Source organism: Phacochoerus africanus, chromosome 5, assembly GCF_016906955.1.
Source record: "Phacochoerus africanus isolate WHEZ1 chromosome 5, ROS_Pafr_v1, whole genome shotgun sequence".
Lineage (NCBI taxonomy): Eukaryota > Metazoa > Chordata > Mammalia > Artiodactyla > Suidae > Phacochoerus > Phacochoerus africanus.
The window spans coordinates 97,552,724-97,571,634 of NC_062548.1; the positions used below are offsets into that span (position 1 = coordinate 97,552,724).

The following is an 18,911-nucleotide window of genomic DNA, read 5'->3' on the forward strand; positions in this document are numbered from 1 at the left end:
ATCATGCGCGCCTGCCGGGAGCACCAGCTGCGCCGAAGCGGACTGCTGCCCGCTACCTTCCGCCGCGGCTCTGCGCTCTCGGAGGCCGACTGCCTGGCCGGCTGGAAGCCCTCCGTGTACCACGTGCTGCTGATCCTGGGCCTGTTCGCCGTGCTGCTGTCTTGCTGCGCCTCGGCCATGTACACCAGCGTGGAGGGCTGGGACTACGTAGACTCGCTCTACTTCTGCTTCGTCACCTTCAGCACCATCGGCTTCGGGGACCTGGTGAGCAGCCAGCACGCCGCCTACAGGAACCAGGGGCTCTACCGCCTGGGCAACTTCCTCTTCATCCTGCTCGGCGTGTGCTGCATCTACTCGCTCTTCAACGTCATCTCCATCCTCATCAAGCAGGTGCTCAACTGGATGCTGCGCAAGCTGAGCTGCCGCTGCTGCGCGCGCTGCTGCCCGGCGCCTGGCGCGCCCCTGGCCCGGCGCAACGCCATCACCCCGGGCTCGCGGCTGCGCCGCCGCTTGGCCGCGCTAGGTGCGGACCCCGCGGCCCGCGACAGCGACGCCGAGGGCCGCCGCCTGTCGGGCGAGCTCATCTCCATGCGCGACCTCACGGCCTCCAACAAAGTGTCGCTGGCGCTGCTGCAGAAGCAGCTGTCCGAGACGGCCAACGGCTACCCGCGCAGCGTGTGCGTCAACACGCGCCAGAACGGCTTCTCGGGCGGCGTGGGCGCGCTGGGCATAATGAACAACCGCCTGGCCGAGACCAGCGCCTCCAGGTAGACCGCGCGCCCCGCTGCGCCAGGGACCCTCAACAGGCTGGCGTGCAGCCGGGGGCCGTTTGCTTTCCTTCTCAGACGCTGGCGCTTTCTTAACCTTTATCCAATAAAATGAAACCAAAAAAAAAAATTTTTTTTTTTAAAGAAATACTATTTGGCCAGGCCTGATGTTATCAAGGGCAGGTTTTGGGGGAGCCTATTTTCCTTGTGGGTCCCCTCTTGGAGAACCGTAGTCCCCAGCAGATTCTCCTCCAGGGAAGGAAAAAGCGGCACCCCAGACGCTCGCCCGGTGCACACGGCGTGGAGGAGAGTGCCACTCCTGGGTTTTGCAGGCTGCCACTAAACCCCATCTCCATGCACATAAGCAGCTGGCAACCCCAAAGCATATGGTGCAACTTTTCATGGCTCTGAATTACCTCCGCAGCATTTAGAATCCTGGCCCAGCCTAGCAGCTTCCTTCTGGTCGTCAGAAGTGATATAGTCACAGTTTTGACAGGTGGGGGTGGGGACAGCCATATGTTGCCTCCCCATGTATATATATAGAACAGCCGCTACACACAGCGAATGGCGTAGTATTATGCAATGAAATGAAACGTAGCACCAACTTGCGGACTGTGGCATTTCCCAAGATTTGGGAATTGCAGTGGTAAGGGGCTTAGCAGGCTTTTCTCAGCCTGGAGTTAGTCCACTTAGCGCAGCCCACAGGGCAGCTCTTTTTAAACAGGGAAGCGAGGAAGTGGCCCGCAGGGCAGGGAGCGCCTCGGCTGCACAAGCTCAGCTCTGCTTCAGCAGGCTGATCTCTGAGTTTCAGGGCACATGTCTGAATCCCCTCAATCCTCCTTCCTTTCACCAGCATCATCCACAGGAATGCTTTTCGTTATTAACAAGCAACGTCTGAGTCTTCTCAGAAAAAATTTTTTCTTTGTTGGTGTAGGTTTGTTGTTTTGTTTTTTTTTTTTAACTTTTTTCCCTTTTAGAGAGCCCAAAAGTGCAGAGCGTAGTACCCCCCACCCCAGTTGCCCCTCCCCTGCACCAGGGTTCTGCCAGCTACACCCACAGGCACCAGGGCCTGCAGTACCAGGAACCAAAGCAGCCATCCTACAAGCCTCACAGAATGTCACTCCAGGGCCCATGATGTATTTGGAACACATCCCATCCTAAACCCTGTGTGGCCCCTGCCGATCATCAGGTGAATGTGTTTTCTCTATGCACACACGGTCTGTACTGGAGGTGGACGAGGGCAGGAGGGAGAAAGCTGGTGGATGGAAGCAGTTTTAAGATTACAGTTTTGCCCTGAGATGATCCTCGAGCTGAGGGTCAGGGTCTTCCAGACTCACCCTCTGCCTTGTAGGCATCACTAACTTGGAGGAAGGCCAGGTCCCCAGCCTCGATTCAGTCTTGGACTGAAAAGGAAAAATATTCTTTTGGCCCATTTTTCTCATCTGAAAAGATGGCAGTCCCAAGGACAAATACCAGAGTCTAGTCAGACAAGGTGTGACCCACCAATATATATATATATATATACTATATGTATGTATGTGTGTATATATATGTATGTGTGTGTGTGTGTATATATATATATATATATATATATATATATATATATATATATATATATATATATACAGCTTCTGATGGGAAGTCTTAGAAAAGCAGCAGGACACCTCACACCCTCTGCCTGAGAAGCACCAAAAGCCGTGAAATTTCCCTCCCTGGCAGTGAAGGAAGCATATGTGCCTGGAACACTCAAACTCAAACACACACACACAGAGCATTGAGAGTCATGCTTAAATGTCAGCTCCCCCTATTTTGGGGGGGAGGTGAGGGGAATTTCTAATTTGGATTGGGATTGTCCTTAATCTGGCCTTAATCTGGGGGCCAGGAAGCTAGTGAGAAGCTGGCCAGGAGAGAGATCAGTCTTGCCAATTCCTGAAGAGAGAACCACACATCCAGGATACACTGTGACAGAGGTCAGGCCAGTTCCACCCCCAACCCTGCCACCCCATCTCCCTTTCAAGCGATGCCTGCAGTCATACTGAAGGGACTGCATGCTCAGAGAAGCACACATGTTTTAGGGCGGAGTCCTCCAACAGGACCTAGAGATAAAGTATCAGGTTCATCCCTTTAAAAGAAGGAAAGATTAAAAGGCATCCAATTAGAGGTGTCGCCTAGGCAATGGAAAATAACTCGAGGAGTTATCCGGGCCATGGCAGGGGGGGCAGGGTAGACATGCCCATGACAGGCACATCTAGATGTGAGAACTTAATAGCAGGCAGAGTAGCAGCCAACCCAGAGAAAGCGAGTCTCAAGGACACAGGAGGCTTAAGACACTGTCATTAAGTCCCCTTGAAGTAGACAGGCCCCAAAGGCCTCCAGACGATCTGCTGACTGGCACCCAGGACTACACAGAATCCTCTCCCCACAGGAGGGAACAGGACCTGCCTCCAGAGAAGAAAAGCTCAAAACCTCCCTTGGCAGTCATCTCCCTCAGCAGTGCTTCCTAAAGTCTATTCTGAGTTGCTCATGCTGCAGCCTTAGCTGTTTTCACTTCTTTTCCTATGCTTTGGCTTGGGAAGGAGACAAGTGCAGGCAGCTTGAGAACGCTTCTGAGGGCATTGAAAGCAGGCTGGGAGGAAGCAGGAAAGGAACCCCTCTCACTCAGGAACCTCCCAGAGAGACACCAGTCCTCTCATGGACAGTGGTAGCTCAGGAGCATACCACTGTATGCTTGTATTTTTTGCCTGTGTTCTCCTGGTCCCCCCGCCCTCCAATCTCAATCTATCATTATTCGTCCCCTCAGGCCCAAGGGCTCAGTGCCCCAGATGCCAGGGGCTGCTTCCTGGGAAAAGCTGGGCTCCCAAGGTCAGGGGGATTGATGGAGCCTAGACTCGTGCCTAAAGTGCTTATTCGACATTCTGCTTGAGGGTGAACACTCGGAACCATACCTACTTGACAAGCTGGGATGGGGTCCTCCCATCACTTCAGGATTATAGATATTGGAAGGAACCCCTTTCTTTGGCACAGGTTCTTCTGAACCTCAGGCTAGAAAGGATCCCATTCTCTTAAATGCTGTGGCCTCTCCCACTGTGCAGGGCTCTGCAGTCTGACCCACTGACTCCCTGTAGACAACGGCCCCAGGCTCCAGGAGGTGCTCCCTAACCTGGGGCTCACCCTCACCCCTCTCGTGCTGGGGCTGTGGGGATCCTGCAAAGACCAAGGGGACTCTGAGAAGCCCTTGTCACTTGGCTGTGGCCACGCAGAGGCCAGGGTCTTGGTGAGCAGCCGGGCCTTCTCAGAGCAGGCGGGGAAGGAGCCCCACTTGGTGTCATTACTTGTTAAAAAGACCAGGTAGTCAGGCCCCTGTGTCCTCTGACAAAGCTGGCGCCTCCAGGCCTGGTGAAGGAGTTGAAGGCTCAGCCAGCCTCAGGCCCTCAGCTTGTGGAAAAGGCCAGGCAGTCCTGGGCTTTTGCCAGAAGTGTCACACAGCATAACATCATGTGTGCGTGTGCGCACACGTCAGCCTTACAAAGAGCTACTCGCCCCTTTCCCCAAGGGAAAAAAATCCTGGTCTGGGCCACTTGAAGAAGAAAGCTCATTTTTAATTCCCTGGAGATCTGTGAGGGCCTGGAAAATTCCTCTCTGTCTTGGGGGAGTATCATGGACACTCTGCATGCATCTGTGTTTTTCACAGAAGCCAGCCACCAAACCCAAGCCAAACCCTGGAAAAGAGCTGCTGCATTTACCCAGGCTCCTCTGCCCCTCGGGCAGCCCTCTTAGTGGACCCTCTCTTCCCATGCCCTGGGTGAGAGGGACCTCCTGGCCATGGCAGCCCACAGAGGCGGAGACCACAGGAGCTGTGGCCCAGGCAGCTCCATCTTACTGTAACTTTTTACATTCTTCACAAACAAAAAGCACAATTTCACAGGCACACTGTCTGGAAAGCACATTCAGGCAGACTGCTTGAGGCACTTTTAAGTCCAGAGGAGGCGCGCTGGCTGGGGCTTGTTTCTTTCTTGGAATGGTTGTTGTAAAAATGTGCTGATCAGTGCCACCGCCGAAGGGGCCACACTCTGTGTGTGGGGGGCGGGGGGGGGGGGGGACAGGGAGCAGGGGGTAGGGGGAAGGCTGGGGAACCACTCTCGGCCCCTAGGGCGGCCCATCAGCATGGACTCCGGGCCTGGACTCTTGCCCCTGGAGCAGCTCTGACACCTCCAAGCACCACGCTCAGCCAGTGTCATCGCTGAAGCGATAGTGTGATTTCTGCACCAACCTGGCCCCAGAGCCCCTTCGCCTTTCTGTCAGCCTCCCCATCTCCCCCTCTTCCCTGAGGAAGCTCCCACCCCCTTTGCTTTACGAATCATTTTCTATGCCACCCGTTCTCTCAGGAGGGGGTTAGAGCATGCTGGGCAAGTCTGCAGGGTTTCTTAGACAATACATTTATTTTTCTGAGCAGCGCTCCAAGAGAGGGCTCGAAGGGTGTTGAAATTAACGATGAATAAAATGCAGCCTGCCACCCCTGTGAGCTGTTTGCTTTCTGTCTGTCAGAGCCAACTGCCTCCCCACCTCCCTGATCACACCTGCTCTCAGCCTCCCCCGACTACCCGCCCCCCGCCGCCCCAAAGACATCAGCTCTGTGGATTGGGCCCTGGTGGCAGCGGTCCCCAGGGGAGTTACTCAGCAAAGCAACTGTGACATCTATCTGAGCTAAGGGTACCCATGGACCTCGCAGGCAGCTTGGCCAGACTGGGCCATAGCAGATTTTGACAGCCAGGGCAGAGAAGAAGGCAGCGCATGGAGGAATCCAGCGCTGGCGGGGAGGGTCCAACTGTGGTCCAGGCTTCCAGTCCTGGCTGTGCACTAGATTCTTTGAAGCTCCTTGTCCCGGCTCCTCTTGGTGCATGGCCTGGGCTGAGCAGGACGAGCCATCTGGATGCAGGATGGAAGGAACCATGCTCTGCCGAGGCTGAGACCTGCAGTTTCAACAAACCCCAAACCTGGGAGAACCTCCATGAGCTCCAGGTTATGGCTTTCCTTTGCACCACTCCCTACAGTTGTGCTGTCCCAGGCAGTAGCCACTGGCCACACGGTGCTTTCATTTTATATGAGCTCATACTAAATGGAATTAAAAATTCAGCTCTGGGAGTTCCCATCATGGCGCAGTGGTTAACGAATCCAACTAGGAACCATGAGGTTTCGGGTTCGATCCCTGGCCTTGCTCAGCGGGTTAAGGATCCAGCGTTGCCATGAGCTGTGGTGTAGGTCGCAGACACGGTTCGGATCCCGCGTTGCTGTGGCTCTGGCATAGGCTGGTAGCTAGAGCTCTGATCAGACCCCTGGCCTGGGAACCTCCATATGCCGAGGGAGCGGCCCTAGAAAAGGCTCTGGGAGTTCCTGTTGTGGCTCAGCATGTTAAGGACCCGATATTGTCTCTGTGAGGATGCAGGTTTGATCCCTGGCCTCACTCAGTGGGTTAAGGATCTGGTGTTGCTGTGAGCTGCAGCATAGGTCACAGATGAGGCTCAGATCCAGGGTTGCCATGGTTATGGCGTAGGTGGGCAGCTGCAGCTCCAATTCGACCCCTGGCCTGATAATTTCTAGATGCCGCAGGTATGGCCATAAAAAGACAACAACAACAACAAAAATTCAGTTCTGCAGCTACGCGAACCACACTTCAAGTGCTCAGGAGCCGCATGTACCTAATGGCTACCGTATTGGTCAGCACAGGCACAGAGCATTTCTGCTGTTGCAGCGAGGCGAGCGAGCTGATTGAGAGAGAGCTCTGGGATCAGAAAACTTGAACTCCACAGTGACCCTGCTGCCAGGGTGGGAGGTGAGGGTGGCGGAAATTGAAATGGAAGCTCTTCCCCAACCACTAGGTCCCACCACAGTCTCCTCTGCCTCTAAATGGCCTCTTCTCCCTCATCCCAATGGAAAGCCCTCCAGCTGCTGTTCACCAAGGGGCACCCATCCCTCCTCCATCCCTTAGTTCCCCCTTGAGGCCTCCCTTAGGACTTTATCCCAGCATGGGTGACATCCACATTGATAAAACGGGAGCATCTCCCACCATGGCCCCCCCAGATGTTGGGGTTCTGGATGGGTTTCCCTGGGATGCACATACTCACACATATGAGAGCCATTGGTCCAAATACATATGTGCATCACAGGCTCACAAATTTCCCACTGAAAGCCTAGTCCCAGGAATTGCTGCAAGACATGAAGCAAAGCTTCATAGAGCTGCTCCTTTTCACTCAGATATTCATGGGCAAATGTTCTGGCAAAGGGGGAACAAGAAGGAGCATTTACTTGACTCTGCGGATGGAGGTAAATGAGGTTCAACAAGGAAACGGTCACACAACCATTCACTGGCCAATCTCCAGCTGAAGCCAAATGGCCTTCCTGCCAGCCCACAGCTCTGACCAGCTCACTTGTCTGGTCTTAACATGCATTCATTCAACAAACAAATATGAGCACCTACTATGTGCATGCTTTGTGCTGAGACCTACAGAGGTTGCAGTCAATAAGACATGGATCCAGCCCTCTGTGGTCTAGGAGCTCCAGCATGGTGGTGGGTGACCATAGAAGCAGGTACAGTCAGGGCTCAGGGCTGAGCCCCATGCAGAGTAGCTGTACCTTCCCCCACTCCAGCTCTACTCCTTTGGCTCCTCATTGCTCATCTACTTTCCACTTGGCAAAGAATAAGATATATTCTTTTTTTTTATTAAAAATATCAGCATCCAGTTAATAGCAGACTTTGGAGACCTCTTCTACCTACATCTCATCCTCTTCATTCTTCCACCTAAAATTGCTCCAGATCAGGTTCTTAAATTCCCTCACATACCCAGCCCAAAGTACTGCCGAGTTTCACTCAGTAGGCACAAACCACTGGTGGTTGGGCATGTTCAAAGTTGGAAGCATAGGTGCCTGCTGCTGAGACTTTAGGGAGTTGAGAAGGCCCATCAAAGTAAATCGTGGAACTTTTGCTTTGGTCTGCCCAGGATGCCCTCCTGTTCCCTTCCCCTGTCCCTCCATTCTTCAAGTAAACTCTAGCCTATCTCCCCGGTGGTCTGGTGGGCATGCTGATCGCAAGGTGGCTCCTGTATTAGTTAGAAGTGCATTCAACTGCAATTAATGGACAATTCGACAGAGAGCAACTTAAAGAAATAGAAACAAAAGTTTACTTGGTGAAGATAATCAGAAGTCTGGAAGCAGGTGGTATAGGATGGTGCCATGTTGTGGCAGTACCTGCACTAAGGCTAGCTCCTCCTCTCTTCCTGCTCTGCCATCCTTAGCATGTTGGCTTTGGTCCTCTGGTTTGCGGCCTCAGATAGACCTCCAAGTCTCACACCCATGGTACCAGCAACAAGAATTAGGAAGGGACACTTCCTGGTAAGGTTGTTTCCGGGCTTCCCTAGGGACTTTCTACGGGCATCTCATTGACCAAAAGAGTGTCACATGGTCTACACTGCCTATGGGGGAGGCCAGGAGATGGTGCCTTTTGCTCCCAATCCTCTATACAAGAGGACAGCAAGGGCAGGGGGATGGGGAGGGTGTAGAGTAAGACCCCCTATGTCCCCACCACCCCTCCCCCCTAGGCTGCATCCATCACAGCCCCACATCCTCAAAGACACACTCATTGGTCTAAGGGAGGGTATGTCCCAGCCAGGGGAGCAGTTCCCTGATCTCACAAAGACTAGAGGTGATAGTGGGCCTTTCTTCTCTTGGATTACAAGGTAGGCCTGGAACACCAGTCAGGGTAAAGTTAACACCATAAAATCCAGTCCAGCTGGTTTAAACAGAAAAGATTGATTACAAGTAATAAACTGTGACCTGGCCACCTAGCCCCACAACGCTGACAACCTGACAGGGTGACATAATCTGACTCAGGCATGTCACGGGGCATTGGTGCCACAGTCCCTGGGGAAGGGTCTTACATGCTTAGGAGAGACCCGTGGACACCATAATCCTGAGACAGGCTCCTCACCTGCGCAACAGGGCACTGCCCGTCCCCAAATGCTTACACAGCCAATAAATCCAGCCAGTGTCACTCAGAGATTTTGGTTTCCTGCTACAAGTTAAAGAGAGAATTTGCACTTTTCTTTTAAATTGAGGTATAATTGAAATATAACATTATATTAATTTTATATTATATATTATATATGACAATGATTCGGTGCTTGTGTACACTGCAAAATGACCACCAGAATAAGTCTCATTACCAACCATCACCATACAAAGTTACAAGATTTTTTTCTTGTGATAAGGGCTTTAAAATGTATTGTCTTAGCAACTTTCCACTCTGCAATATAGTATTACTAACTGTAGTCACCGTGCAGTACATTATAGCAGTCTTTTGATTTTAAAAGACCCACTCCAATAATTAAAAAAAAACAAACAACAACAAAAAAAAACACTCCATTTGTCCTCCTCCAACCTGATCCAAACAGCCTTCCTAGACCCTGTCCTAGATCAGGTTTCCTGCTTGGCAGTAAAACTTTCTCACTCAGCACTCTATTATTGGCTTCTGATGGGCTTTATTTTTTAATTTAACCCGGACCGTTTAATGGTCTATTCAACACTGGGAAAGCTGAAAAGATTCTAGGTTGAGTTCTTCAGACTAATTCTTAGGAAAAACATACCCCCACAGCCAAGTCACTAAAGGGACATTATCTCTTCTATGATTAGGAAAGCCATGGTGATAAAGAAGCCACTCCCCCCAAACCAGCTACATCCACCTGTCAGCAGAAAGTTAGCAGAAGCATGGGCTCCACCTCCAATCTGCTTTTCAAATCTTGTACAAGTGCATCTAACATGCAGAATCTCATCCAGGAGTTCCTGTCGTGGCTCCGTGGAAATGAATCTGACTAGGATCTATGAGGACGCAGGTTCGATCCCTGGCCTCGCTCAGTGGGTTAAGGATCTGGCAAGTGTTGCCAAGAGCTGTGGTATAGGTCGCAGATGTGGCTCAGACCTGGAGTTGCTGTGACTGTGGTATAGGCCAGCAGCTACAGGTCCAATTCAACCCCTACCTGGGTACCTCCATATGCCTCGGGTGCAGACCTAAAAAGACATACATACATACCTACATACATACATACATACATACATAAGCATCACATCCAGATTGGTACCTTCAAAAGAATCTGGGAAATGGAGTTTTCAGTCTTCTAGCCTCTGCAGTAGGAGACAGCCCACTATAGGGAGGCTGGGATAGATGCTCAGTGCCTATCTACCATATCCTGCTACAGGGCTCTCAGCCAGGGATCTACCACCAAGTGGAGAGTCTGACCACAGGAGGGGAGAGAGAGGCCTCTGTGCAAAGGGAAGCAGAGGCTGGCCCAGCCGCCTGCCTGAGCCCAGCCGTGCTCCCTGAGGTCTGGTGCCTGCAGTTCTTCTTCCCAATCTGAGAGCTTCCTCAGCTTTCTTCCCATCAGTATGAGCCTGTAATTCCCCATTTGCCTGTGGGCTGAGTAGCTTAACTTGCAACTGAAAAATACGGGGCTAACACTGTCTCTTTACCCCAAGTTAACTCCATCCTTGCTCCTTGAGGGCTGAAATGGCTTTTACAGCCATAGCCTCTTTCATAGGAAAGTTCAGTCTTGGAATAAAGACATCTGTGGGAGGGAGAGCACAATGCCACGTTCACACTAAAGTGTAAGTGATAGACAGGGGAGCCTCTCCCAAGCTTGGGTTCTGATGGAACAGAGGGAGGGGAAAGCCTTGGCTCCTGGTAGAAGGAGATGGGAACTCTACCAGAGAAGGGCCACAGTAAAAGCCGTTAGAGGACTGAAGTTGAATAGAAGCCCTAACATTCCTTCCCTTAAAAAACAAATTGCCAGCCTTCCCCTGTTACATTTCTAACAAATGCTCCGTCTTCTGTGTTGACTTAATGTTTATGTGACAGGGTCTCTGCCAGCCCAGCTTCTAATCCTATTAACCAAACACCCCAACATTTGTAGGAATCTCTCAATCTGTCTCCTTCTTCTGTGTTCCAACTTCCCCAGAGTCTCTTCTGAGCATCCAGAACTTGAGGCAAGAGAGCAGGAGGGAGATTTCTCCCAGTTAGAGGGTCAGACGGCATGTCTGTTCCAGAAACTTGGAAGGTCTCTGCCCCTCCCCAGCCTATCCTCACCCCACGCTCCCTAATAAGGAATTTTCCTTTCTTTGGTTAAAAGTCAAAATAATAAAAACCGGAAAAATTATCTCTTAAGCATTTTTTAAATTGAAGTATCATCAATTTACAATGCTGTGTTCATTTCTGCTGTACAGCAAAGTGATTCAGTTATACGTGTGTACATATACACACATAGAGATATATACCCTTTTTAAAAAATATATCCTTTTCCATTATAGTTCATCATAGGACATTGGATATAGTTCTCTGTGCTATGTAATAGGATCTTGTTGTTTATTCCCTTTGTGTGAGAGAGCTCACTTTTTTTTTTTTTGGTCTTTTTTTGCTATTTCTTGGGCCGCTCTCGCGGCATATGGAGGCTCCCAGGCTAGGGGTTTAATCCGAGCTGTAGCCACCAGCCTACACCAGAACCACAGCAACGCATTTTCCGAGCCGCGTCTGCAACCTACACCACAGCTCACGGCAACGCCGGATCCTTAACCCACTGAGCAAGGGCAGGGACCGAACCCGCAACCTCATGGTTCCTAGTCGGATTCGTTAACCACTGCGCCACGACGGGAACTCCGAGAGAGCTCACATACTTTAATGCCAACCCCCAACGCCATCCTCCCCCAACCCCGACCCCCTTGGCAGCCACAAGTATGTTCTCCTTGTCAGTAAGTCTGTTTCTGTTTTATAAATAAGTTCGTTTGTGTCATGTTTCAGATTCCATGTATAGGTGATATCCCATGATATTTGTCTTTCTCCTTCTGCTTTATTTCACTTAGTATGATAATCTCTAGTTGCATCTATGTTGCTGCAAGTGGATTTTAATCTTTTTGTAGCTGAGTAGTATTCCATCGCATATATGTATCACATCTTTTTTGTTGTTGTTTTGTTTCGCTTTGTTTTGTTTTTTTTTGTCTGTTCAGTACCCGTGGCAAATGGAGATTCCCAGGCAAGGGGTCTAATCAGAGCTACAGCTGCTGGCCATAGCCATAGTCACAGCCACAGCAATACCAGATCTGAGCCACACCTGCTACCTACACCACAGCTCACGGCAACACCGGATCCTTAAGCCACTGAGAAAGGCCAGGGATCGAACCCGCAACCTCATGGTTACTCGTCAGGTTTGTGAACCACTGAGCCACGATGGGAACTCCATGTATCACATCTTCTTAGTCCATTCATCTGCCAATGGAGATTTAGGTTTTTTCCATGTCTTGGCAATGGTGAATAGCACTGCTACAAACATATTGGTACATGTATCTCTTCAAATTATAGTTTTGTCTGGATATATGCCAGGAGTAGGGTTGCTGGATCTTATAGTAGCTCTATTTTTAGTTTTCTAAGGAATCTCCATACTTTTTTCCACAGCGGTTGCACCAACTTACATTTCCACTAATAATATAGGAGTGTTCCCTTTTCTCCACATCCTCTCCAGCATTTGCTATTTGTAGACTTTTTTTTTTTTTTTTTGGCTTTTTAGGGCCACACCCATGGCCTATGGAGGTTCCCAGGCTAGGGGTCTAATCGGAGCTATAGCTGCCAGCCTACATCAGAGCCACGGCAACTTGGAATCTGAGCTGCATCTGCAACCTACACCACAGTGATCCTTAACCCACTGAGAGAGGCTAGGGATCGAACCTGCAGCCTCATGGTTCTTGGATTCATTTCTTCTGTGCCACATGGGAACTCCTTTGTCGACTTTTTAATGATGACCATTCTAACCAGTGTGAGGTGGTACCTCATTGTAGTTTTCATTTGCATTTCTGTAATAATGAGCAATGTTGAGCATTTTTTCATGTGCCATTGTATTCTTCTTTGGAGAAGTATCTGTTTAGGTCTTCTGCCCATTTTTCAATTGGGTTTTTGTTTTGTTGTTGTTGAGTTGATGATCCGTTTGTATATTTTGGAGATTAAGCCCTTGTCAGTCACATCATTTGCAAATACTTTCTCCCATTCTGCCGATATTCTTTTTGTTCTACTTATGGTTTCCTTTGCTGTACAAAAGCTTGTAAGTTTGATTAGGTCCCATTTGTTTATTTTTGGTTTTATTTCTATTGCCTTGGGAGACGGACCTAAGAAAACACTGGAAAGATTTATGTCAGAGGATGTCTGGCCTATGATCTCTTCCAGGAGTTTTATGGTGTCCTGTCTTATATTTAGGTCTTTAAACCATTTCGAGTTTATTTTTGTGTATGGTGAGAAGGTGTGTTCTAAGTCCACTGATTTACATGCACCGGTCCAGCTTTCCCAACACCACCTGCTGAGGAGACTGTCTTTTTCCCTTTGTATATCCTTGCCTCCTTTGTCAAAGATTAATTGACCATAGGTGTGTGGGTTTATTTTTGATCTCTCTCTTCTGTTCCATTGATTTAAAAGGCGGAAAGTTATTATTAGGGCAGTTTTATTCATCCTAAACAAGTTGATGAAAATTATACAAAGCCCTGGAGGCAGAATCAAGCTTCCTGGTCCCAAGACGCCTTAGGTGCAGCCTTCTCCTGGGCATTACAGTCCCCCTCAACCCCTTTTCCTGAGGGTGAGGCCCCCCTCCCTCTTCCCACAGCCTCACACACAGGGAACACCCCATCCTCTCTGCACCGTGACTGTGGGGCCTGCACGCGGACTCCAGGCTGAGTTCGCACCCATTGCTCCATCAGCGATGCCATGTAGGAGAATCACACCTGCCTCAGAAACTCCAGAGAGATTTGCCACCAACCATGGGTCCCCATAAAGCCAGTGGTAAAATACGCCATCTGGCCACAGAAAGAGCAAGCTGAGCATCACTCCTGTCTCACTGCCTGCTCCAGCTCACCCACTGCACACCGGGGAAGCCACCTAGAGCCATGCAGGCAAGCAGCTTGTGGACAAGGCCAGATTCCAACCAGGGATGTCCAGCCCTCTCCTGGAAAGGAGATAAAACAGATGCCCCCAAACTACCCATAGGCCACCATAGTTTAGTTTAGTTTGACCCTTTTCTTTTGCAGATAAGGAACCTGGGTGGAGAGAAGAGACGTGGCCAGAGTTTCCTGGCTGTATGTGGGAAAAGCACCTCTGCTGGCACCTCTAGCAAAGAGCCTCTGCTTTTTCCACCATATCAAACAATAGTCAGGGCGAACATGGCCTTGACACCTTCCCCCCAAGGAGATGCTCTCCTCTGCCAATTACGGGTTCCCTCTCTTTCAATATTTCCGCTCCACTACTCACTTCAAGGCCTTCAAGGTCTAACCCCAGGTGACCCCAGCCCACCTGTAGACTACCCCAGACAATTGTCTTGAGACTCATCCAGATCCACAGTCAACTTTGTATGAACAAGAAATACACTTCTGGAAGTTCCCATCATGGCTCAGTGGTTAACGAATCCAACTAGGAACCATGAGGTTGTGGGTTCGATCCCTGGCCTTGCTCAGTGGGTTAAGGATCTGGCATTGCTGTGAGCTGTGGTGTAGATCGCAGACACAGCTCAGATCCCATGTTGCTGTGGCTCTGGCGTAGGCCAGTGGCTACAGCTCCGATTCGACCCCCTAGCCTGGGAACCTCCATATGCCACAGGAGTGGCCCAAGAAATGGCAAAAAGACAAAAAAAAAAAGAAAAGAAAAGAAAAGAAAAGAAATACACCTCTGAAACGTCAAGATGTTGAGATGTAGGGACTATTTGTTACTTCAGCTCAGCCTTGCTTACCCTGACCGGTACACACTTGCTTATCTGTTGCTCTATAGTTGTCCTCATCGTGGTTGCTGAGTGTGTTTGGTTCCTACTCGCTCCAGGAACTCATGATCTCCCCCAAAACAAGTACCAAATTGTCCGCCTTTTACAGTTAACTTGGACAAGTCACAGCCTTGTTGGGGTTTGCTTTTCTCACCCTTAAAACAGCATTTAAAATGTTAGCCCATATCTCATAGGGGTTTTTTGAGAATAAAAAGAGATTAAGTTTGGAAACAGCATAGAAAGTATAAAATCTCCTTACTCCCCATTTCACCACCATCAACCCCCAACCCCATCTGCCCCGGTACCTTTGTCAAGCCCCCACCATTGCTCACTTGCTGCTCGCTGAGAATGAAGTGATCAGCGCACACGCGCGCACGCGCACACACACACACACACACACACACACCCGAGGCCTTCAAGAAAACCTGCAACCCCCAGGCAAGTCAGCAGCTGCCTCTGTGTGGCAATTTCAGGTGTCTCCCCACGTTTCACCAAAAGTACTACTTACAGATAAAACACCACTTCCCCACCAGCTTCTTGGTGCTGAAAATGTGCAAGACCACCTGCTGCAGGATCTTTGAAACAAACATGAGGCTCAGGCCCAGACACCTTTTGTCAAGGGTCCCCAAGACCACTTCTAGGTTCAGTGATTCACTAGAAGGATTCACGGAATTCAGACCAGCTGTTATACCCACCGACCGTGGTTATTACAGGGAAAGGATACAGATTAAAATTAGCAAAGGAGAAAAGCACATGGAACAGAAACCAAGAGAAACCAGGTGCAAGCCACCCAGGGGTCCTCTCCCAGGGAAACTACATGGACGGCAATTAATTCTCCCAGCGATGATGTGTGACAAGGTGTGCGGGGCACTGCCAACAAGGAAGCAGCTCACCTGGGCCTCGGTGTCCAGGCTTTTTATGAGGTCAGTCACAGGGGCAGGGAGCACCCAGAGACTGACCTTAGCTACTCAGTCTTCAGCCCCTCCAGAGAGCAAACAGACAGAGCCCTGCGCCGGCTCAGGGGATCACCATGAATCACACTGTCAGTGTAAACTATGTAGCCTGGCAAGTTCTCAGGGGTACAAGACACTGGTCTTGAGCAGCTTCTTCCAAGGGCTCAGGGGTTACCTCCCAGGAGCCGCTCAAGGGCCAGGCCTTTGGAATGTGCCGGTGCGAGCGCCCTGAGCCTGCCCAGGTGACCCTCTCCCACACACACCTGCACCTGGCCCACTTCTTCATTGGAAGTTAGCCTCTGCCTCCCAGCTCATGCCAGGAAAGGCCAGTGGTCAAAATGGGCAAAAAGAGCACGAGTTCCCATCATGGCTCAGTGGTTAACGAATCCGACTAGGAACATGAGGTTGCGGGTTCGATCCCTGGCCTTGCTCAGTGGGTTAACGATCTGGCATTGCCGTGAGCTGTGGTGTAGGTCGCAGATGTGGCTCAGATCCCACGTTGCTGTGGCTGTGGTGTAGGCCGGGGGCTACAGCTCCGATTCGACCCCCTAGCCTGGGAACCTCCATATGCCCCGGGAGCAGCCCAAGAAAATGGCAAAAAGACAAAAAATAAAAAAGAGCAAAAAGAGCAGGGGAAACTGGGGTCCCTGCCTCCTTCCAGCAGTCTCAGCACCAGATTCCTGTCCCAAAATCCCTCTCTTCCCATTACAGGGACCTGAGGGGCTTATGTCCTCTCGTTGGTGGCCGTTAAAATTGTCCTGCTGCTGCCACCAGTGGCAACCTCTGTCCCCTCCCTACTTCCCATGTGACTCTCCATGTGAGTGGGAGGGGCCCTGACACACACCCCCTCACACCACCCCTGGTGACATCACTTCACTTTATCACTTTCGCACACATCCCATGTTCAGCTCTTCTGGATTTCAGAGGTCTCTCTACCAATGTTACTGCCCCTCATAGGGTCCCCAAGAACAGGCTTGGCTGCCTCTTTTTCCTACAGCCCTCTCACTCAAGGAGCCAGGGACAACCCAGGTCAAAGGGTACGCATGGGTCACTACACAGTGTCATACCTAGAAGGACCTTTCCCCACAGAATGCCAAGGTCCAGCACAGGTGCCTTAAATCTTTGCAACCACACAAGCAGTTTCTTCTCTACCTTGTCAACTCGCTGGTGGATGAGAGTGGAGGGCAATCTCTTTCCTCCATCCTGGGGATGTGTCCCCCCTACTCCATGGGGGGCAGTGAGACAGGGGCCCAGAGTCCCCAGTCCTTGTACAAATATGCCAACACTGCCTGCACCTGCCAGAGCTGCCAGGCAAGCAAATTATCCCCCACAGGGATGCAGGTAACACAGGATTATCATAATCCACGCCCAGAAATTATCTTTATCCAAATTATCATTATCCAAGCCCCAAATTCTGTCTACTATTGAAGGCTTTATCAACAGAAATGAGGAGAATTACTCTTCTCTTACTGACAGAGACTTTTTTCCGCCACAATATGACTTGAAATGTAAATAACCAGGGAGAAAGGAGATACTGTGGTTTCCACTGAGATGACCATGCAAATAAATGACAGATGACAGAACCCTTGCAGAGGATTGTTTAAGGCATAGCTGAAGGCAGAGCTAGCAGGCCTCACTGGTACCCCAAGGGGAGTCGGGGGGAGGTGGAGGAGGGCACAAAGTCTCCGCTCAGACCTCCAGCCTCAAAGAGACAGAGCAGTCGTGACAGATTGTTCCATCAAGGGTGGGCCTGCTGCCAGAGCCTGACCCCATAAGTCACCTAGACAGGGCTTCTGAGAGGGACAGGCCCACAGCCATGGTGGGGATAAGCTTTGGAGCCAGGCCACAATCATGCTGGGCAATTGCACCAAGCATTCGATCTCCAGAATCCACCGTCAGCCTCCCAAGTCCCTCTGCCCACTAGGTCCTGGCCCCATCTTCCCCAAGAGTGGCACCAGCTTGAGGCCGGGTCTGGCAAATACTGTTCCTGCGAAGTCCCCACCTCCCACCGTGAGGCTTGTCCATGCAGCACGTTGACCCTCTGGAGTGAGCACTGAGATGGGTGTGTTCTGCTTGCCTGAACACAGCAGGAAGGCAGGGCTGGGGGACCTGGGAGGGAGAGGGGTCAGCTGGCCTTGTCCTGGAGCCCACCTGTCCCAGCACAGAGCATTCAAGGACACACCTGTTGTCTTCAGACTCCTCATGAACCAAGGAGGGGAACAGTTTTCTGAGGCTGACCATTGAGTCCCCCAGGCCTGGGCGAGGCAGCCCTTCTGCCCCCAGCTTCCACTGCAGACCCTCCGTCATGCTCAAGCCTGCTGCTCCACTTTCATACACCTTAACCCAGCGTCCACATGCATTCTGAGTTAATGCCCAGAAACACCACCATAAAAATCAAACTTTTCATGTCCACTTGGTGCTGAGTTGGCTTTTAGAATGCAGGTGATTTTTCTATTCAGACTCACCTAGATCAGGGTTCCGCTAAGTAAATTCCTTAACCTCTCTGAGCATCCGTTTCAACATCTTGAAATGGAAAAAGAAATCTACCTTACTGCATGAGTGTGAAAATTAACTGAAATGGGAGTTCCCTTTGCGGCTCACCAGTTAACAAACCCAACTAGGATCCATGAGGATCCGGGTTTGATCCCTGGCCTCACTCAGTGGGTTAAGGATCCGGCGTTGTTGTGAGCCATGGTGTAGGTCGCAGACATGGCTTAGATCCTGTGTTGCTGTGGCTGTGCCGTAGGCCAGCAACTGTAGCTCTGATTCGAACCCTGGCCTGGGAACCTCCGTATGCTGTGGGTACGGCCCTAAAAAGCAAAAAAAAGAAATCAAAATTAAAATTAACTGAAATGTTATAAAGTGCCAAGCATGGTGTCTAGCACAGACCATTCAGGTCCCTTCTCATCTCCCTTTGTCAGTCTCCAAGTTCTGCTTTTCCTGCAACAGCTTATCCTGGACCATCCATCCAACCATTCATCCACTGATCCCCCATCTACCCATCCATCCATCCATGTAGCTCTATGACATTATTGAGTACCCTCTGTGACAAGCCACTGGGATTGTCTATAGACATAGATACAGGAAAGTGCAGTCCTTTTTTTTTTTTGGCTGCGTCTGCGGCATGCAAAATTTCCCCAGCCAGGGACTGAACCTGTGCCACAGCAGTGGCAGTGCCAGGTCCTTAACCCACTGAGCCACCAGGGAACTCCAGGAAAAGACCATTTAGAAGTGAAAATTAAATATTAAGGCCAGGATACAAATAACTTGGCAGAAAAATGAAAAGTGTCCTACGCAAAGGACAGAGAAAATGTTGGGAGATCACACATGTCCAGACCTCTCTTCCAGCTCCACGAGAAGGTAGTTGC

General features: G+C 50.5%; 1 protein-coding gene across 1 annotated transcript in view; it reads left to right on the plus strand.

Annotated features, from left to right (window-relative positions):
* The window catches only part of KCNK12 (potassium two pore domain channel subfamily K member 12), a 49,238-nt gene extending 48,334 nt beyond the window's left edge, over positions 1-904 (plus strand). Inside the window, exon 2 of the mRNA XM_047779223.1 lies at positions 1-904. This exon is cut by the window's left edge and continues 131 nt beyond it. Within this exon, the coding sequence (XP_047635179.1) occupies positions 1-771 (771 nt within the window). The 3' untranslated portion in view covers positions 772-904.
* Positions 905-18,911: the final 18,007 nt, after the last annotated feature.